Below are 15,243 nucleotides of genomic sequence, written 5' to 3'. Positions count from 1 at the left end.
CAATAGTCAACCATAATACAGCCGGGTCCATGAAGGTACGGCAGAGGATCTGTGGAAAATATAAGCATTTCAAAATGCATTTCTAAATGTGGTGATTTGTTCTAAAGCAACCATTCAAAAGCTGGGGAAAATTTTATGAAATTAATTCCAGGTTCAGACTACACAATATTTGTGTCTGTTACGATAGTCAGATTATGCGATTTTGACTCCTAAATTATTGTCATGTCATTGATAAAAAAAGTCACACTCCACATTGCTCCACACCACTCCACGTGCCGCCTTTAACGAGGTGTGTGATGTCATCGAGAAGGCGGAACTGTCGACTGAACAAAGTGTAAACAAACAATGGCTACTGAAGCTGTGTGTTTTGCACTGGATGTCTTACCATCAGAAAAGCCCTAAAAAGAAAGAAAACCTTAAAGTGGACACAGTCCTAGATTGCACGAAGAGGACAGTATGAAATCCTCCAAAGAGAACTTGAGGTAAAATATAGTTTTTTATTTTTAGCCAGTAGTAAAAATAAAAGTAGCCGACTCAGCGGGTTGCTAAAAACACTTCTGCTATTGTTTATCTTTTTTCCACTGTGTCATAATCCCTCGAGGAAACATCATAACGGCAGGAGTACTGCCAAAGCTCCATGAATCTTTCCTCATTGCACCTACACTATCATCTCTCTTTCGTTTCAACATGTTTGAAAGCTGTGCTGCTATTGGTCAGTGTCACAGATGTGACGGAAACTGTCATGGAAGACCGAAATAAAATAAGCATGCTAGCCTTTCTGTCGCGACGTTGTGAAGCATCACAGATGCGGCTTCGGTTGTCGTAAACTATGACTGATTATACGAGATCAAAGGATCGATTCTTGCGTCCCGACGTCTATTGTTGTTTACGAATCCCCACGACAACCTATGTCAAATGGATCGTGCCAAAATCAGGCTAAAATCGTGTAATCGGGTATAATACTTCTATTCAGCAAAGATGCATTAAATAAAATTCCCCAAAAGTGACAGTAAAGAAGACATTTTAATGTTTCATGTTAAAGATATTTACTTTTCAAATAAATGCTGTTCTTTTGAACTTTCTATTAATCAAAGAATCATGAAAAAAATTACAAAATATTAACTAGCACAACTGATTTCAATACTGATAATTTTTCTAGTGCAGGAAATCATCATATTACACATGATCCGCCAGGACACAAGTCGCCGGGACACAAAATAAAATAGTCTTTTCATAGTTTTTGTCCTAACTATAGTTGTTGCGCTTCAGAATTTCGGCAGAAGTAGAAGGTCATCCGACTTTTCGCCTACTGTTTGTCAAATACTATGTAATTGTACATACTACTCTTTTGGTGTACAGTTTTTCACATACAATATAGTAAGGAAGTATTCAATTTTGGATGAAGAATGATTTCTGAAAGATCATGTGACACTGAAGACTGGAGTAACGATGCTGAAAATTCAGCTTTGATCACAGGAATAAATTACATTTTAAAATATATTCAAATAGAAAACAGTAATTCCAAATTGTAATGATAACATTTCACAATATTACTGTTTTTACTGTATTTTTGATCAAATAAATGCAGTCTTGGTGAGTATAAGAGACTTATTTCAAAAACAACCCCACCAACCCTAAACCATTGAATGGTAGTGTGTACATTTATGTAAATATAATGCTTTTTACCCACCCATTTAGAATAGCGATGTTCGTTAAAGGAACACTCCACCGTTTTTTGAAATAGGGCTTATTCACCTTCTTTCCTACATTTAGATAGGTGGGCAAATGCATTTTTTTCTCAGTGCATGCATTGTTTTAGTTTGACAGGGTCGGTGCTAGCTTAGCTTAGCATAATGAATGGAATCCTTTGTTGCCAGCTAGCATGTCCTGAGTAAAAGTGATATAAAAACAAAACAAAAAACACCTAATTACTTCTTGTGGCCTGCGTATTCACAACAAGTACAAATAGCGATGCAGATTAACACTAGGCGATTTCCTATGCAGATATTGACTTGGGACTATATTAGGGGGAAGCACAGGCGAAGCACTGATACTTGGGCGCAGAGATATCATGCCCAAGTAGCAGTGCTTCGCCTGTGCTTCCCCCTAATATAGTCCTTAATATATAAGTCAATATCTGCCTAGGAAATCACCTAGTGTTAATCTGCATCGCTATTTGTACTCATTGTGAATACGCAGGCCACAAGAAGTAATTAGGTGTTTTTTTTTGTTTTTTTTTATATATCACTTTTACTCAGGACATGCTAGCTGGCAACAAAGGATTCCATTCATTATGCTAAGCTAAGCTAGCGCCGACCCTGTCAAACTAAAACAATGCATGCACTGAGACAAAAATGCATTTGCCCACCTATCTAAATGTGGGAAAGAAGGTGAATAAGCCCTATTTCAAAAAACGGTGGAGTGTTCCTTTAACATTATACAACGAATATCATGAACAAAAAAAAAGATTTTTTATATCAGGTGGTCCCTGGATTGGCTGAGAGTCTGAAAAGATTGAAAGGATGACTCGGATGTTCCAGAAACCCTGGACTGAACCTGTAGGACTCTTATATTAGGGAAACATCAGCTGCTGAATATGTACCTTCAATATACAAGATTCTAGAGCAAATCCCTAATAAATACCAGGCATGTTGGCTTAGTAGGATCTGATCTTCCCTCTTTCCAGCTCTGGCACATGAGCATGGAGTAGAAGACGTGCACCTACCTCAGTTCAAGGCTTAAGAAGAAAAAGAAATATTTATTAAAGTCCTGCTAGGCTCGATCTGAAACAACAAAGAGTCAGGATCAGTAATACGGACCAGATGAAAGGGATTGGCCGGAGCACACTGGAGATCATTAGTGAAGATCCCCAGCAGACTCCATCTCATCTCTTTCTTCTCCTTCTCTCCAATATACATCAAACGAGTCTGTCGCTATGAATGCAAACCAGCCAGAACATGTCATGTAAACGCTCAGTTACGAGGATATGTTGGCGTGAGGCGGGCTGATCTTCTGCCATAATCATGATTGCACACATTTGATTATCTCCAGGGCAGGGGGGGGGGGGGGGGCGTTCCTGCGGGTCACGTGACTTTGGGCTGCATTACTGCACACTAATTACTCCGCAGTGTGACGGGACAAAGGCGAACTTGTTCTGATGAGTGGTTTTGAGGTCTTGCATGTCTGTTGAGGCTCTGGGACGACATTTGTGTGTTTTAAAAGGAACAGTTGACCCATGCCAAAACTGGATGTTTTTGAAGTGGTCTTTTTGAAGACATGTTCACTCCCAACTACCTCCACATTTTAACACTATTCCTCCAAATATTTTGTGTTACATGGAGAAGATAACAGATTTTTGGATGAATTATTCCTTGAATATAGTATTATAAAATTAATAAGCGTCTTTGTTTTGCAAGTAAAAGGGCAAATCAAACTGTCCCATAAAAGCAATGATGCATTTACACATTTGTGCCAAATGCTTATCACAAGCCCACTGACAATCTTGTGCTTTATTTTTATTAAGTGTGAACATGGCCAGGGTTGAACTGAGGGACAGGCAATGTCCTTCCGCTCAGGCCATCCAGAAAACACACGCACAACGACAGCTGATTTAGCAAAATCACTCATTCCCTCAAATGAACAATTGTTAATGTGCTGATTGTAGAGGAAAAATCTGTGCAATGTATAAAAAGATAAAACTATGTGAACGCATCAGGGTTATTCTCAGGAAACTCCTGTTTGTGTTCTTCATGTGTGTCCCTGTGACTTACATCTGACATAACTCATGGCATACTAAAATATATGTACAGCAAAATATAAATATAAATCTTATTCATTTTAATTATGAAATTCAAATATAATTCTTTCACTGCCTGTGAAATCTTTAGTTTTTGAGCATTTTCTGTTTTTTTATATATATATATATATATATATATATATATATATATATATATATATATATATATATTATTGTTAAACTAATTAAATTAATTAATAAGTTTGGGGTTGGTAAGACATTTTTATAAAGCTTTTCAAAAAAAGCTCACTAAGGCTGCATTTATTTGATACAAATACATTAAAAGTAGTAAAATTGTGAAATATTATTACAATTTGATATAGGTATTTTCTATGTGAATATATTGTAAAATGTAATTTATTCCTGTGATCAAAGCTGAATTTTCAGCATCATTCCTCCAGACTTCAGTGTCACATGATCCTTCAGAAATCAATATAATATGATGATTTGCTGCTTAAGAAGAATTATTCATATAATTATATAATTATATAATTATCAATGTTGAAAACAGTTGTACTGCTTCATATTTTTGTGGAAACTGATTAATTTTTTTCAGGATTCTTTGATAAATAATAAAAAACAGAACAATCTCATCTATTTAATGCATCGATGCAGAATAAAAGCATAATTTCTTTAAGAAAAAGAATTGACTGACCCAAGCCCTTTTAATTCTCCAAGCAAAATAATTCCAGTTATAGCCAGTTCACACCAAGAACAATGAGAGTTTAATTTCAATGGGAGCATCTGCGATCTGAAACACAATCACATCAAGCTGACAATATGTGTGTATTTACTCATGTATCAGATCTCAGATAAGGCTGGATATGCTAAGCTCATAGCTACACCGTGACATTTCTCCTCGGCAGCTGTCCTCTGTCATGCTAAAGTTACAAGGATCATTTATCTCCTGCATAATTAACAGCATTGATGGATGGCCCTGGTTTATAAGTTTACTCTGAACGTCTGGGCTTACAGACCCACTTTCAGCTTCCCCATCAGCCGTAGTGCCGTTGTAATGGAGGCTGGGAATGCTGAGTCATTCCCAGTGTCAGAGCCATGAGCTGGAGTCACCCTTCCAGACGATTCATCCTTCATATTTATCAGGATTAGAACCCATCCATGTGAATCCGAGACCCCGCATGTGCAGACGTGCGTGTCTCTGGCTCAGCAGCCGTCCTTCTCCTTCCCAGCATCCATTACTGGCTAAAATAAAGATGCATGGTCAATTATGCAAAGCTAACTTCACATCTGTCCTCTCCTGGACTAGAGTGCATGGAGATGAATGCTTCAAAACATCAATCAAACCAATTGAAAACAGATCAGATTCAGAACCAATCAGAGGTGCAAGTGCAGTGAGCGCAGCCAATCAGGTGGAGTTTCACATTCACGGTAAACTAAAGCCTGCTGTATATGCAACCATTACGAGTCAGTGAAATATGAGCGCAGGTGTATTGTAATACATATTTCACGTGTTGTGTTGCTGCACAGACAGAAACACAATGAGTAAAAGCATCTAAGTGGGTCATCTTAAGCCCCAAGTATCTAGGACAAACCAACGAGCCATGAGGACTGGTGAGAGTCCAACTCCACACGGTTCACATCGTCCAGAATAACAGCTCACAAACCAGAAAAGCAGACTCACGACGAGAAGAAGGTGAAGTGGAGGCGGTTTTAGAGTGACTGACCGATATATCAGACTATATTTTTTTGTAAGTGTGCTCTGATTGATCGGCTGATAATCTTTTTATATAGTTTGATTGGTTGGTGGTCACTATAAAGGCCGCATGAAGAGCCGATCAGATGATACAAAAAAAAAAAAATGCTTCATTATCATGCATTATTATTTATTTTGGTGATCGTTATGGTCATCGATATCGGCCAATACTGCAGTTATTGGAGATCGGCCCAAAAAAATCCTGATCAGAGCACCTTCTTTTTTTGATTATCGCATTGGTTGATTAAAAGAACTGCATTTATGTATTTAATGTATTAATGTGAGTATTATGTTGTGTTTTGTGTCATTTGCATTCCTGTGTGTTTGTTTCATGTGCTTCAGTTCAGTTTAGTCTTAATTAACTCCTCGTTTACTGATTACGTTCAGCTGTCTGTCTTTAAGTTCCCTGTATTTATACTCCATCTCATTCAGTTCACTGTCAGCTCTCGTCTGTAGTGCGAGAAGTTTATGTGTCATTCTCTGTGCCTTCATCTATGCGTTACCTTCGTGTTTATTAAAGAAAGTTACCATTTGATCTTCATCATCTTCATTCTGTGAACTACCACATCAGTTTTGACAATTAAACATATTATATATGTGTGTGTATATATATACACATATATTTTCTAAGAACTAAAAATATATATAATAATATATTATTTATATTTTTAATAAAAGTTAACATTCAGTATAATATAAATATATTACATATTTTGTGACATTTTTAAGATGTAGTAACTAAAAAAATATTCAAAAAATATATTGTTACTTAAGTATATTTATAATATTAAATTAATATATTCAATACAATATCAATAATATATGACAATCATATTATACATCTTACAGTATTTTAAGATTTAATAGCTCAAAAATATGTAAAAAAAAATATATATATATAATAATAGATTAATTACATTTATATAGGCCTAATTCTATTTTTAATAATTAATATGAACTACTGAAAGAAACGTTATTAAAAACAGTATGGAAAAGGTGACTACTTATAACAACACTTAACACTTACATAATTAAAAAATTTTTTATTAAAAAGATGATCTGTCACATCAGACTATAAATATTCATATAAATAAAATATAAGTTTTACTAAAAAACTCTTAATGAGCACTAATCTTAAGTGGTCAACAACATTTCCAAAGACATTTCTGCACTTGTTTATGTGGTTTTGCTGCTGTAAAAAAGAAGGACACACAGATAAATAAGTAAATAAGTGTGGAGACAGAGAGCCTTAAGATAATTCAATAACAATCTTTCAGGGCTGGGTTTTGTGCACTGCATGACATGTTCAAAACCAATCCTCAGAGAGACAGACATATGTCCAAGCATGGGAAACCCAACACAGATAATCTGATTACACAACGTATATTTAGTTAAAACAACCCGACATTATCAAATAAGCAGACATTATTATATGTATGAGAAGGAAGAAGTGATCTCTTGTTCTCCACAGAAGATGCAAACAACACTCACAAGACATTTCTGGCCATAAGCCCGTGATTAAAGCAATAAAGATGAGTTACGCACAAAGAGCCATTTGAAGCAACAAAATCATTCTTAAGCAGTTTGTTTATCTCACACAAGTGGGCATGTTGTCTGGACTCCCTCCATGCAAAGCTGCAAGTATTTCAAATTAATTTAAGCCTGGACTCAAGCCAGTGTTTAACCTCAGAAATTATTGCTTAATTTCCTGAGCAAACAACTCCACAAATGATTCACTGGCAACAATGATTGATGAAGATAAAGTTAAACACACAAATACAAAGTTGTAATGAAACTCTAGATGACTGCAATCACTTCATTCTCTATAAGGCACAGCTGATTGGTTCCCGCTGTATTGGTAGCCAATGAGCTCGCTTCTCAGCATTCGAATACTTGCCTATACATAGTTCCCACATGACGTCACAACATACAGGCATTTGCCGACCCGGCGCCATTTCTGTGGGCAGAACATTAGTAGAAGAAGCTGAAGCGAGTTAATTTCGTGATAAAAAGTGAAAATGGTGATCTCCTGCTGGGTCAATGGATGTTTAAATCGTGTCGGAGGTTCAGTTAAATTTGGATTTTACAGTATACCCGTCATTAGACATCATGAATGTGAGAAGACGAAGCTTTTGTCAGAACAACGATGGAGGTTATGGCTGGCAAGGATAAACAGGAAAGAAACTCCCTCAAAACACGCAAGAATTTGTTGTGTTTTATTGCGAGTGTACACAAATATAAGTTAACACTTTGCAGTTTGAATGATGTCCTGTATGTACAAAATGACGAGGTGTTAAAAACATACAAAAACAACATTGTTTCCACTGTTCGATCGCGCCCGCGACTCTCTCTCTCTCTCACTCTCTCACACACACACACACACACACATTCCAGCATGGCAATCTCAGATTATGTCCCTAAAGAACCCGCGTATAAAGTAGTTCCGCATTACATTAATTAATTAATTTGCACACGAGTTTTATTTATTTTCATACCTTGTATATTCATATTCATGCACATATTTCCAGGCTCGGAATTGCTTACATGTGTTAAAACTCCTAGCCAATACCAGATAATGGTACACATGATAATACTGTATCTGAGGCATAATCAGTGCTCAGTGCTTCCTAGCGCATACGGATCCACACCATTTATGACTGAAATTTTCGCATTGTACCTCTTTATATCTTGTGTTAATAGAATCTCTTTATAATCTCTGTCACTTTGTCTCTTCATGATTTTCGTAACATTATAAATAGAAAGAAATATTCGAAATTTGCTTGTAAAACTCATAGACAGTACGGTAAAACATTGTAAACACAGCAGCTTTTGCCCTCAAAGATGGCGTCTCCGGGGAGGTCACGTGACATTAATTGGCCTGTGGGAACTATGTATAGTGGCGCACATTCAAAACCCCTCCACCTTCCTTAGCTCCACCTGTCTAGATCTGCTACAGGGTTTAATTCATGCATGCTTGTACAGCGGCGGCATGTTGTTTTTATTGGCAGTGGAAAGTTTTGTAGCAAAACTTAATCAACCGCAGCAGTGATAAAAGCAGCAGCATAGCAGATCTATCCTGCCAAGACCTAAACACATTAACATGGTCATACTCAATCATTACCATGCCAAACTCTCCAAGAGTTGTCTTGACAGAACTACATTTTTTTCCCACAATTTCTTGAATAAACGTAAGTGGTGTTTGCCCGTGCAAAACTCACCACCACCAAGCTATAGTGTTGCTATGCAGTTACTAGCATGTTTTTTTTGGTGTTGCTGAGGTGGTAACTTGGAAACTTAATGAACCAAGTCCACCCTCACGTCTTTGAGATATTCTGGTCTCCTTTCTCCTTTAATGCAAATTTACTGGATTCTTTTGCCATTTTATTCTTTGCCAGAGGGAAAATCGCACGTTTAACTAAGCAATAGCACTCTAATCCATAACTTTAAGCAATAATAATAATGATTCTATCCTTAGCGAACATCACAAACCAACAGAACTTAGTATCCATACAGAGATTAAACATTTTTAAGAGATTAAAGACTTTGTTGAACGTCATAAATCAGAAGCAAAAATCAAAAAAAATATCAACAACACTCTTAATTCAGAACGTAAATACCAAAAAAAAAAGTATGATTAAACTCTGATTTATTCCCGCTACTCCCTCAGAATAGTTTTCTTGACATGGAGTCAGAAACAACGTTTGCGGCGGGTGAATCCCGCTGCTCTTATTATAAACAAACACAAAACCAACTGTCTCAGCAAAAACAGTGCTCCAATTATTCAGGGCCGTTTCTGGTGTGAATGAACAATTCTGTGGACGTGGGTATGATATGAATAATTCACGTCGGGAAGATTTAAAATATGCATATTTGAAGCCCTTACACTTGGCATGCTTCATCACGGCACAAAACAAACGTCAAGATCTGTACAATCACCCCTGCTATTAAAACACAAATCACACAACAGGCCCACGCAAACACTGTGTAGATAAAGAAGATCCACGACGGCTGGAACATGACAACGGTGACAGACATAAATGTAAAAGATTGTAAACTCCAAATTACCTAAAGCACAGGTGAAAAACGTAAAAGGCCATTTAGCATTTAAAATAAAGTATGCATGAGTCTTGAGCTAATACTAAATGAGTACTGATTATAGAGATGATTGTTTTAGCATGGCTGATCGGTGCATATCAATGCATTCCGACGCTTTTCATCACTCATTCTCAATCTTCTCAGAACATCAGAGATCATATCGGCTGTCGGAAAAAGATTTCCTGTGGAGCAGAGCCTGTTTAACTCAGAAATGAACCTGAGAGAGAGAGAGAGAGAGAGAGAGAGAGAGAGAGAGAGAGAGAGAGAGAGAGAGAGAGTTCTCTTTCTACCCTAGAGACACATCAAGCTACAACTGAACGATCTTTAACTAAACACTCTCTGTTCTCCACCGACCTCATGTACTGTTCAAACGCTCTGGGGTTTCATGTCCTGCTTGGGACTTTGTGTCCATTTTAATGGAGTATATTTTTTACTGTCTTTTCTGCATTGATACAGATATATTGGTCAATCACTGGATTTTGGAGCTGACCCAATAGATCTTAGAGCCATATTTAGTTTCTGACAGGAATGAAAATTAGGCTGTGGGGGATGTTCAAAGGATTGTACTGTTGTTAAACAACAATACGATTGTTCGGCTGATGAAACATCTTCCCAAAAGTCTTTCAGTAGACAAAAACTGCATAAAACAGTTCTGAATGTTGTGAGTATTGGACATTATGAGATCAAGGACGTTTACACAGCTTCGTTTTCATCTGCTTAAAATTCAATATGGCATCCACCCTGATTAAAGGTACAGTAGGCGATTTCTGAGAAACGCTTTTGAAAATGGATCAGACCGAGCAGCACAACACACTTGCAGCCAATCAGCAATAGGGGGCGTGTCCACTCATAAAAGATGGAGGAGAGAGTGAGCCAATGAGCAGTAGGGGGCGTGTCCACTCATGATGGGGGAGGAGAGAGAGTGAGCTAATCAGTAGCAGGAGGCGTGTCCACTCATGATGGGGGAGGAGAGTGAGTGAGCCAATCAGTAGCAGGGGGCGTGTCCACTCATGATGGGGGAGGAGAGAGAGTGAGCCAATCAGTAGCAGGGGGCGTGTCCACTCATGATGGGGGAGGAGAGAGAGTGAGCACATCAGTAGTAGGGGGCGTGTCCACTCATGATTGGGGAGGAGAGAGAGTGAGCCAATCAGTAGTAGGGGGCGTGTCCACTCATGATTGGGGGAGGAGAGAGAGTGAGCCAATCAGCAGTAGGGGGCGTGTCCACTCATGATGGGAGAGGAGAGTGAGTCAATCAGTAATAGGGGGCGTGTCCAATCATGATTGGGGAGGAGAGTGAGCCAATGAGCAGTAGGGGGCGTGTCCACTAATGATGGGGGAGGAGAGAAAGTGTGCCAATCAGTAGAATGGGGCGTGTCCAATCATGACTGGGGAGGTGAGTGAACGAGTAAGAGGGAGATATTTAAATAAGACTGTAATAAGAGAGATGGCTGAGAAACATTACAAAAGAGAAAAGGTCAGAATATCACTGGAAAAAGTAGAGTTATGATCAGGCCAGAGCTTTAGGACCCGCGTTAATATTAGAAAAGCTTTCCAGCGCTGGAGAGACTGAAGCAGGAAGGCCTGAAAATGAACGGCAAGGTTGAAAGTTGTTTCTGCTCCATACGAGTAACATTAGTTTTACTGTTTCACAGAACCAAGACATGCTGATGTTGTAATGTTAGCTCTAGTACAGGACAGTTTGAGTGTTATTGTTTGTCTGGAGCTTCTGGCGACTAACAAACTCTTGTACTGTGTTCATTTTTTGTTCCTCCTTGTCGTCCGTTCATCATCTTCACATTCTTTTTCGCAAAGCTTTATTTTGCTTCGCTTCTGCTATGATAAAGACACAACCACTCTTGCACTGCATGTTTCGTGCATTCTGGGGGCGGAGCAATAAAGGGAGGGGTGTGTGTGTTTGGGTTGATTTCAAATACCAACAGTGTTTCTCAGAAATCGCTCACTGCACCTTTAAGGTCTTTGGGAATTATCACTTCTCAACCAAGCAAGAACATATTATATTGGCCAATGCTGACAATCTCAAAATGGCCAAATATTGTCTTGAGTTCATCCTCCTGCATGACAATATCACTAGTATATTACTAGTAGTGAAAGCAAGTTAATGCAAGCGTCACTATTATAATCAGATAACACAGAAGTAAAGCTGCCATTGAAGGAAGCCATATTTAGAGACCAGAATATCACAGAATTTGTGTTTGGAGTCTTTTGACTTAAACGAGTAAAGAACTTGCTGACTTGGCTTTGTGACTTGGCAGAAAGCAACCACCTAGCAACTACCCAGAAGACCTTAGCAACGCCCTTACAACCACCTACAACACCCTAACATCATGCTATTGAAGACTGAAATGTCATAACAGATCGAATCTCTACTATAATTGTATGCATTGTTTATGCATTTAATCAATTAACGGAAATGCACCAAAAACATACATATTTAATGAGGGACGATCTAGTGCATGTCAGCATGTGGCACATATTCTGAGCATCAATGCACCAGATGCTAGACAACAGGGGTCAGACCTTCACACACACCAAGAGAAGCCACGTTTATTCTAGAGGAAAACCTCCAATGACACACTTGCAGTGATGGATTGTCACGGTTGTGTTTTAAAATCAGCAGTACAGTGAGCTCTGGGCTGTAAGGACAGGGTCACGGGAGAGCTTATGCCCTTGGCATTGACTGAACATCCTGCAGATGAATTCATAACACGAGCATAAACATCTGATGCATCTCCAACGCATCTGTATGACTGACTGCAGAAAACAAAACTCATAATCCATCCAGGACACAGAATGTTCCTATAATGTTACCATATGGTTCTGGTTATTTTTGGGAAACAACTCCTAACGTTTTTACAAGTATAAATTAACGTAAAACACAGCAAGTAGGTTTTTGTGTGACAACCTAATAAAAACCTTCTGTAAAGGTTATTTCAGGCTTTGTTTTTCAGAACCAAAAACAAATGTTGTCAGAACTCTATTAAAAACAATGTTTCGTAAAGGTTCGTTTAAGGTTCATTTGACTTAAAACCATAATGTTCCCAGAACATACTCCATACAGGGAAACATTCTAAAGCAATTTGTAAAGGATTCCTATTTATTTCTATCAAATGTTGGAACCATAATGGAGAAATTATGAATCCTCAAAAGGGTCAAATAAGATGTTACTGGGTAAAGTGAAAGTTTTAAGATTCTTAATTTGTTATGTTCCACAAGGGCATCTGAGATACAGTGTCTTAAATACCTACTTATTGTGATATGTTGGAAATTCCCATTAGGATCCGTTTAGGGTTGCTTTCAATTCAAATTATGACAGAATTTCCGTAAGAAATTGCTGACCAGGGCGGGAACCAAAACCGGTTAGAAGAGAATCACTGAAAGCAACCTAAAGGCGGCTTTTCTGTACATTTATTATGGGCATCCATGCAGTCTAGATAAACACAATTACAGCGAGTCAATTAACATTTCGCGGCCAGCACGTGCGGTCTCCAGTGATGCCGCAGTCACGCGCATCAGCGTTTGTGTCGCCTCAACGCAATTCCACACAAAATAATGCCATTCATTTACAAATTTGTATTAGTATGTGTACATACCTGTCATCATTCCGTATGGTATTCTGTGTGTGTGGTGACTGGCGGTGATGCGAGACATCATGGCAACCAGCGCGTCTCTCCTGTCAAGCACACGCGCTTCTAGTGTTTAGCTCGCGGCTGAAGGGAGGAGCGCGCGCGCTGTAACCGTCAAACACCAGAGCTTACCGGTGCGCGCGCACACACTTGTTGGTACCGTGTGTGTGTGTTTGTGTGTGTGTTTAATTAATACTAGAAGAAATAATAATTCGGTTACACTTTATTTTAAGGTGTCTTAGTTACACTGTGATTATACATTTAAGTACTAAGTAATAATAATTAACTGTACTTTCTATAGGGTTAGGATTGGGGTTTGGTTTAGGGTTATTTGCATCATGTAATTTTCCATTTAACATTATGTAACAATGACACTATAAAATGAAGTGTTACCAATAATTCTTACTCAATGGATGTAATTTTTTTAAAAGTATTATTTAATTAATTATGGGTTTTATATTTTATACACTTACAAACATAAGAATAATAAAACAACGAAATAGTAATGGTATATGATAATAATATTAATAATATAATAATAAATACATTATTATATATACAATATATTATTAATACTATATGATTAATATAATATTGTTTTTATTGCCATTTAAAGAGCTAAAATCTTTATCAGCACTAAAGTGAAATATTTACTCATAACATAAGATTAACCACATCTATATAAAATTGAGAAATATTAAATATATGTACTGAAATCTTCTGGAATGATTCAACTGTAAACTTTTTCGTTTCACAATTACCTGAATGTTTCAATTGTGATTTTAATCACCATGCAAATTAATAACTGAAATGTAGTTAATATTTAATTTTCACTGACAGGTGTGTTGGGAAATACATTTTAACACTTTACCAGACTGACAGTGGTCAGGTCTGAGTCTTGACAACTGGCGCCCTCTACTGAGATCACTGCAAAACTGCACGTAAAGTCTTTGCACAAAAACAAACAAACACAATAAAAACGAACAAGTCAGTTTACATAATCACAACTTTTACTCGTGTTCCTTTTAGCATGTTAATATAAACCATTAAGACAGGAAAATAAACCATGAACGATAGGTAAAAAAATAGCTTCGTAAAATTAAACCGCCAAAGATGATGCTCTACCGCTGAAAAGAGTGTAACCTACAGCTCTAACGATCACACAACACAGTACTTACACTATTCTTCCTCGCTGAAAGGCTACAGAAGCTTTAAACTAAATATTTCCTCCAAATATACACAACGGAATCTGGGCTGAACATTTTCCAGAGATGGTTTCTTCATGTACAACGATCGTGAAGTGTGCAAAACTGGACTATTTACATGAAACACTTTCCACTAGACCTCTAATGTTAGTCAATGGTAGTGAGTGTAACGTCTGAAATATTACAGACCTCTTAGATTTTACACGGAGTGACAAAGTGCAAACGGGAATATTTCATAATATGTGATCTCTGGTTCTTTCTCGCCTATTCAAACGAATATTACGACATGTAGAAAGGTGAGCACCATCACTGGTATTCGGAGACGGGAACTTTAGAAACAGTGTCTGTTAATTCCATGTGTTCTCCGTATTCCCGTTCCAGTCATCGGGACGCAGAGTCCCGTTTTCCGCAGTCCATTCGGAGCTGAAGCCATTGGCCCCTAAAAAAAAAGCACCCAACTCAGTTCCCAAAGCGACTTCTTCCACGAGGGCCGCCCCTGCCCCACCCGCCCCGATGAAACGGTGGCTCGTTTCCAAATCTGTCCGGGCCCCTTTCAGGAGCTTGATCCCGCCAGTGCGGTTCCTCTCCCCTAGGACCCATGGGCCTGTGAGGGGGGAAATCGTGTCTTGGGGGGAAGTCGTGTCTTGGAGGGCGCATCATGGGCATCCGGAAACGGCCCACAGGGGGTTCACCAAACATTGGGTTGGGGCCCCTGGGGGGCATCATTTGAGGAGGGTGGATGGGATGAGGCCCGTTATTGGGGAAATGTGGCATGAATTGTGGGCGGAG

The 15,243-nt window shown here is 38.3% G+C and overlaps 2 protein-coding genes across 2 annotated transcripts in view; both read right to left on the bottom strand.

The window, feature by feature from the left end:
- Positions 1 to 13,340, bottom strand: part of LOC311077103 (rho guanine nucleotide exchange factor TIAM1-like) — an 84,793-nt gene extending 71,453 nt beyond the window's left edge. The window contains exon 1 of the mRNA XM_084138897.1: positions 13,217 to 13,340. The gene's annotated coding sequence lies outside the window, so the exon portion shown is untranslated. The remainder of the gene's footprint in view (positions 1 to 13,216) is intronic.
- Positions 13,341 to 14,241: 901 nt separating this feature from the next.
- The window catches only part of LOC311077110 (SR-related and CTD-associated factor 4-like), a 42,596-nt gene continuing 41,594 nt past the window's right edge, over positions 14,242 to 15,243 (bottom strand). The window contains exon 19 of the mRNA XM_084138913.1: positions 14,242 to 15,243. This exon is cut by the window's right edge and continues 149 nt beyond it. Coding sequence (XP_083995039.1) covers positions 14,914 to 15,243 — 330 coding nt within the window. The 3' untranslated portion in view covers positions 14,242 to 14,913.

This window comes from Abramis brama (genome assembly GCF_963993115.1).
Source record: "Abramis brama genome assembly, contig: SCAFFOLD_57, whole genome shotgun sequence".
In the NCBI taxonomy this organism is placed as follows: domain Eukaryota; kingdom Metazoa; phylum Chordata; class Actinopteri; order Cypriniformes; family Leuciscidae; genus Abramis; species Abramis brama.
The sequence above is the reverse complement of the archived record's forward strand: the minus strand, read 5'-3'. Positions and strand labels throughout refer to the sequence as shown.